This window comes from Pteronotus mesoamericanus, unplaced genomic scaffold, assembly GCF_021234165.1.
Source record: "Pteronotus mesoamericanus isolate MK-2021 breed Mesoamerican mustached bat unplaced genomic scaffold, CSHL_Meso_final contig_50, whole genome shotgun sequence".
Classification (NCBI taxonomy): Eukaryota; Metazoa; Chordata; class Mammalia; order Chiroptera; family Mormoopidae; genus Pteronotus; species Pteronotus mesoamericanus.
In genome coordinates, this window is record NW_026555186.1 from 28,900,765 (window position 1) to 28,908,118 (window position 7,354).

At 40.7% G+C, this 7,354-nt stretch overlaps 1 protein-coding gene across 1 annotated transcript; it reads left to right on the forward strand.

Annotated features, from left to right (window-relative positions):
• The first annotated feature begins 739 nt into the window (after positions 1-739).
• Positions 740-3,218, forward strand: S100Z (S100 calcium binding protein Z). Its single transcript, XM_054578264.1, has 2 exons — positions 740-880; positions 3,063-3,218. Exons 1-2 carry the CDS (start codon positions 740-742, stop codon positions 3,216-3,218), a joined length of 297 nt encoding a protein of 98 aa, XP_054434239.1.
• The last annotated feature ends 4,136 nt before the right edge of the window (positions 3,219-7,354 follow it).

Here is a 7,354-nt window from a genome sequence, read left to right on the forward strand (position 1 = left end):
GGATTCTGCTTTGTACCTTTCTAAACTGGCACATAAAGAGCTTCCTCATTCTTTTTTGTAGCTGTACAACTGCCCATTGGATTAGTTGAACTAGCCTGCTCTGAGTTTATTCCCTTGACCTTGCTATTGGCTTCGCTGAGCAGTCTCCAGGTTTGAACCAGTGGTTTTTTCTTTGCTCCTCTATTTTTAGAGTTTTTCCCCTCTCATCAACTTCCTAGCAACTGACTGCATTTCTACCCCCTGTAATGAGGGACCACAGAAGGCTTCCTTCCCCATCTCTTTGCCTTCTCTTCTAATGCACATGGTGAGCACAACTGCCCATGTTGATGGGGAACAACCCTTCCTTAATGGCCCTTGGGGCAGCAGCTCACACCTGTTCCTTCTGGTGATTAAAAACAGGCACAGAGGCTCTTCCCTTCAAATCTCTTGTCGTGGGTAATTTTCATGTTCTTGGAAACAGGTGTGCTGAAGAGGAACCCTCAGTATAAACGCGTATGATTTCATTGCAAACACCTGTTGACGGAACTGTGGCCTGGCTAGAGAGGTATGGTTAGGTATTTTCTTTCTCTGTTTGTTTTTAGCCTGTGTTTTAATATGACTGTCTTTGTTGTCTGATTGTTAACTTACGAACATGTAATATTTTATTTTAACGGAAGTGTCAGTGTTTCTCTACCTGCTTATTTTGGACAAGCCCTGGGTTGGGCGGCCTGCCCCGGGAGCGGTCGGCTCTGCTGCCAGCATGCCCACGCAGATGGAGATGGCCATGGGCACCATGATTAGAATCTTCCACCGGTACTCTTGCAAGGAAGGGGACAGATGCAAGCTCAGCAAGGGGGATCTGAAGATGCTCCTGCAGAAAGAGCTCACGGACTTCCTCTCGGTGAGTCCCGGCTCTTCTGCCCCGTTCAGTCGTGGGCAGATGAGGGCACACGCAGGGACTGCCTCTGTGTACATAGTCTCCCGTGATTCTTCACTGAGATTCAAAACACAGGGGACACAAACATGAAAAACCTTTGTTTTCTGTGTACATCCATCCGGGGGTGCCCTTTTTTGTATTACCTGTGGCTAGGGTTTCCAAGTATTGTAAGATATACTTCAGGCTCTCATGAATTCTCCAACTTCCCGGTGCAGCAAAGCTATAGCTATTATAGCTGTATAACCGCTAACTGTAACTGTAGTTATAGCTAGTTACACTAGTTATACCTGGAGCTTTGTCCAGCTGTTTGTAAATTAATACTGTTTATAGGGCCAGAAATGAAGCCTGGGATACTTTACGCTGGCAAATTTGTCGTGGCAAATTTTCTGATGAGTGACAAATACTTAGCTTTGTCAGCCAAGCACAAGCTGATAAGAATTGATGGAAAGGGTGTATCTGGCCAGTGACCAGTTGAGTAGCAACAGTCAAACATCTCAATATAGCCAAGATTCTCATACGTCTACACATGAAACCTCACAGTGCAGTGTTTGGGGCCTCCTCGGCGAGAAACTCTTCATTCTGATGTTTATGGAGCTGCCTCAACTTGACTTTCGCACAATGTACTACTCTTGCAGATGATATTCTGTCCAAACCCTGTACTTAGACTATAGTGATTGTAATTACAACACTCTTCTTCCTACCCTCTATGGGAAAAGCTTAAAGTAAAAATTTTAATAGTAATATTTTAGGAACTATCTTTTGTAATCCAAAAACAATTTTATTTTATTTTTAGTATATTGGTAGAGCAAATAGTAATTTATATATTTTTGTATAGTTTTTTTATTGAGGCATAATTAACATATAACATTATATTAATTTTAGGTGTACAACTTAGTGATTCAATATTTGTATAGTGAAATCATCACCACGATAAGTTTAAATATCATCTGTCACATACATGTATAGTTACAAAATTTTTCTTCCTTGTTATGAGAAGTTTTAGGATCTACTCTCTTAGCAACTATCCAATATGCAATTATTAACTATTGTCACATGCTATATGTTAATGTAGTAATTCTTCACAATACCTTTTTAGTGATTTTTAGGAGTACCCAGGAACTGTTTTTTTCCCCCAAATTCAGTTTGGCTACTATATTACATAACATTTAGAATAAAAATTTCAGTCAGTCAAACTTAGCACCTTGATTTAATCAAGTGAAATTTATAATCGTTTTTGATTAGTTGATCTTGATCGACTCAGTTCAAGTTTCCAACCATTTGATGGTTGGCATCTAATGAAAGGGCAGTGGGGAATTCCTGGAGAAATGAACGACTTCTGGAATCATTTCTCATTGACCACGAATCATAGGAAGGGCGAGTGCTTCACAGTCCTACCGTCTCTGAACCCTGATCTCCTCCGTGGGCTCCTTGCTTTACTATTCACTCGTACATGCAATCATTCCTATAAGATCTGTCCTTTATTCGGTGCCTCTTTTATGTGTGAGGCATTGCACTCGGTACGGCTGCCAGACAAAATATCGTACATCCCATGCAATGTACTAAAACAACATTCATTGTTCATTGAAAATTCACATTTAACTAAGTGTCATGTTATTTTTATTTGCTAAATATAGCGACCTGGCACAAAACACGTTTACAAGTATGTTGAAATATCTTTCAAGTTTGTGGGGTGATACTATTCTCCCCGTTTTATATATAAGGAAATTTAAAAACGTTAAGTGATTTGCTCAAAGTACCATTGTTGGTAAATGGTAGAGCCACTCACACTATCCTTTTTCCATCACAAAATGTTCTTTCCGTGTTCCCTGCCTGCCTCCCTGTGTCCTGGCCCTGACCGATGATGTCATGTAGTAAGTGCATTTTCAGCATCAGCTCGTGATGAGCTACCGTTTGATCTTCTTGGTCTTTACGCCTGAGCCAGAATTATATGGCCTGGGGGCAAAGTGCTAGACTCATTTAGAATCAGTGCCTGGCTCAAAGCTACCTGCAAATAGGCTTTTGGAAATTGTCCTTAGGTGCTAAAAATGAAAATAAAAACTTTAATATAGATAAAAAGAAGATGCGATTTCAGTTGTCATTTTGAATCTCAAAGCCTGGGAGTCAGAAATTTTCTTTTTCCTTTTAGTGCCAGAAGGACCCCCATTTGGTTGATAAGATAATGCAAGACCTGGACGCCAATAAGGACAATGAAGTGGGTTTTAATGAATTTGTGGTCATGGTGGCAGCCCTGACAGTTGCTTGCAATGATTACTTTGTCGAACAAATGAAGAAAGGAGAGTAAAGATAAGTAGCAAGCTAATCTAAAAGCACAAAAATATCTCACGTTAATTGCTTGTTATTCATTTATACCCTCCAGATCTATAGTTACTGTAATACTGTTTATAGATATAATACACATATAATTAATTGCTGTAGTATTATTAAGTGATGTATACCTTAACATATTGATTTTAAATAAATATTTCAAATCTCATATGCCCTAGTTGATGTTCTCCAATCTTATAAAGATGTTTTTTGTTTGTCAGAGAGCATCAGAAAAATTTAGCTGCTTTCATTGAGACTATCACTTAGCAAACTTCTAAGACAGACTCATCATCCTTCAATTATATTTTGAACTTCTTTCCTATTGAAGAAATGAAGTGGCTGTGTCTCTTCTGATTCCACTTCAAATGGAAGAAACTATAAGCAGAAAGCTTGATAAATACAAGAAAATAGTGGCTTTTCAGTGAGTTAGGTCAGGGAAGGGGTAGATGCAGGACTAAGGGCTCAGGCCAAAAGAGCTGAGCCAGGGACTCTTGGGGGTTGTTGTATAAATACCTTCCCTTGCCCACTGGAGCACTAATTCTGAGGCAAGTATTTTAAACAATTTCCCAATGCCTCGCTTGAGGGCAAGCTTCTGTTGCCCCTGGTGAGGCTGGATTGACATCGCACCATCTCCAGACCACCTTCTCTTCCTTGTCTCACTACATGCCCCCTCATCCCATGTGTCCTGACCCTCTCAAATAAAAGACCTGCACACAAATGCTCATCTGAGGGTCTGCTTCAGGGGGAATCCAAATTGTAACAGATCCTCTGTAGAATTTAAGAACAGGAATGGTATGACTTATAGATATATTTTTATTTTTTAAAAGATTTTATTTATTTATTTTTAGAGAGGGGGGGAGGGAGGGAGAAGGAGAGGGTGAGAAACAACCATGCATGAGAGATAAATTGATAGATTGCCTCTCACATGCCTCCAACCAGGGACCCAGCCCACAACCCAGGCATGTGCCCTGACTGGGAACCAGTGACCTCTTGATTTGCAGGCCGGCACTCAGTCCACTAAGCCACACCAGCCAGGGCTTATGCTTATATTTTAAAACAGTTACCTTGGCTACTGTGTGAAAGAAGGAATGTAGAGAAGGCTGTTGCTTTGATCTGGGTGAGAGTTGATGGTGTCTCAAGCCAGGATTTGGAGAACTGAAGAGATACAATTGTATCTGTTAAGTGTTTTGGAGATGGGACTGATAGTACTTGCTGATGGCCTGTTAATGAAGTCTAGGGAAAGAGAAAAGTCCAGGATGCTAGAGTAGTCATTGTTATTGTCTATCTGATATACATTCTACCTGTCTTCCATATGTCAGAGCCCTGATTTGTATGGGGTAGCAATGTGCCTAGCTAGAAAGCTGTTATTTCCTAGCCTCTCTGGAAGCTGAGGTAGGGTTTGAAGCACAGTTCTGGACAATGAGAGACAGGCAGAAGTCTGCTGGGAATTTCTGGGGTATTTGCTATTTCCTTATAGGCTCTATGCCTTCGACCTTGTTAATCCCTTCCTTTTCTTTCCCATTGGAATGTGGATTGGAGGCTGGAGGAAGAGCTGCCATCTTGCAACCCTCCGGACAGTGAAGAAAAAGATAGGAGCCCAGAACACTGGTATCATTAAGAAGCCCCTTCACAGCCCTGGTCTGCCTGCATCTGGTCTTCTAATTATGTGAAAAACATAACTGCTGTTGTGTTAAGTTAGCTTCTGTTACATGAAGCTAAATACAATGTCTAAGGTTTAGATATTTGGTCAAGCAAATGATGAAATTTTTTTCAAAAATCCACACTTGAGGGTATGTTCATTGACTTTAGAGAAAGAGGAAGAGAGAGGGAGAGAGAGAGAATCATCAATCGGTTGCCTCCCATGTGCACCGTGACAGGACATTGAACCTGTAACCTGGGTATGTGCCCTGACCGGGGATTGAACCTGCAACCTTTTGGTGTATGGGATGATGCCCCAACCAACTGAGCCACTTGGCCAGGGCAAATGATACAATTACTGAATGAGAAAGACTAGAGAAGGACAGCTTTGGTGTGAGGACATTGGGGAGAAATCAATAACTCCCTGATGCCTACTGGACATCCAGGTACAGATATCACATGGGCAGTTGGATATAGGATCTAGTCCAGAGCCCAAGGTAAAGAGGGGACTAAAAATAGAGACTTTAGGGCCATTAGCATCTAGATGGTACTAAGCCAAGAGGACTAGAGGAGATCACTTAGGATAAGAATGTAGATAGAGAAGAAGGTTCAACCGTTAGCTTTCCAGAGAAAGAGGAGCCAGCAGATGACATGGCGATAACTTGGTCAAGGAGATAGAAAACCAGGAGAGAATGGCACTTTAGAGGCATAGAGAAGAAAGTATTTGAAGAAGGAAAGAGGGTGAAATCTACTGAGAGTGGGAGTAAGTTGAGAACAGATAACTGACCATTAGATTTGCCAAGATAGAGATTCATCAGTAATATTAATGACACCGATCAGGGTGATTTTGCTTACCAAGCGCCTGTCTCCCTATCTGGCTGATAGTATGTGCTCAATAAATATTGCTATTTAATAACCAAATGGAAGTACCTACCAATTGTTAATTTTTTATTTTTAATAATTTTCCTATTTTCAATTATAATTGATATACAATATTATATTAATTTATATAACTTATGAAGTGATCACCCCAGGGATTCTAGCACTCATCTGACACCACACATAGTTATTACACTATATTGACTATTTCTCTACGCTGTACATTGCATCCCTGGGACTATTTTGTACTCCTTAATCCCTCCATCAAACTCTCCAACTCTCCTCCCACCTGGCGACCATCAAAATATTCTCTATGAGCCTGTTTCTCTTCTACTTGTTTGTTTATTTTGTTCTTTTAGATTTCACATATAAGTGAAATCATATAGCATTTGTCTTTCTCTGTCTGACTTATTTTACTCAACACAATACCTTTTAGGTCCATCCATGTTGCCATGCACATGGCAAGATTTCATCCTTTTCCACAGCTGAGTCATATTCCATTGTATAGATGTACCACTTCTTTATGTGTTCATCTGTTGATGGACACTTAGGCTGCTTCCCTATCTTGGCTATTGTAAATAATGCTGCAATGAACATATGGATTCACATGTCTTTTTGATTTAGTGTTTTGGGTTTCTTGAGATAAATATCCAAAAGTGGATTTGCTGGGTCCTTTTTTTGTTTGTTTTAAAGTCAATTTTTTCTGATATAGGTATTACCACCCCAGCTTTATTCTTTCCATTTTCATGAAATATCTTTTTCTATCCCTTTTAGTCTGTGTGTATCTTTTGATCTGAAGTGAGTCTCTTATAGACAGCATATGTAAGGGTCTTATTTTCCTCTCTGTTCAGCTGCCCACCATATGTCTTTTGATTGGTCTTCTTCATTTCGGTTACTGTATTCTTTATTTCTGACTGGTTCTTTTTTGTTTTATATTTCCATTTTTATGTTTCCTCTTTGTTGAAGTTCTCACAAAGTTCATCTACTCTTCTGCTAAGTTAATTGAGCATCCTTATAATCAGTGTTTTGAACTCTGCATCTGATAGATTGCTTGTCTCTATTTTGTTTAGTCCTTTTTCTGGGGATTTCTTCTGTTTGTTTATTTGGGACTTGTTCCTATGTCTCCTCATTTTGGCTGTCTCTGTTTGTTTCTATGTATAGGTAGAGCTGCTATATCTCCTGGGCTTGGTAGAATGGCCTTATGCAGTAGGTGTGCTGTAGGACTTAGTGGTACAACCTCTCTGGTCACCCTAGCTGGGTGCTTCAGGTGTGGGCTTTGTGTACTCTCCTATTGTAATTGAGTCTTGATTGCTGTTGGCATGTCAATGGGAGGGATTTACCCCCAGGCTGATTGGCGGCAAGGACTGGCAAACAACTATAGGGGAGGATCTGCTATACAAGGGCTAATCCCACAGAGCTGGATTCCCTTCAGCAGGGCTCTTGGGCCCACTGAGTCCTCCCCTTGAGTGTGTTGATTGTGGAGATGGTTGGGTGGTCCTTCAGAGTGGTCTGAATCTGTCCACCAGGTGTGCTGGCTCTGGGACATCCCATGAGGTGGAGACCAATGTTAGTTGCTGCCTGTGCCCTACCCAGGGC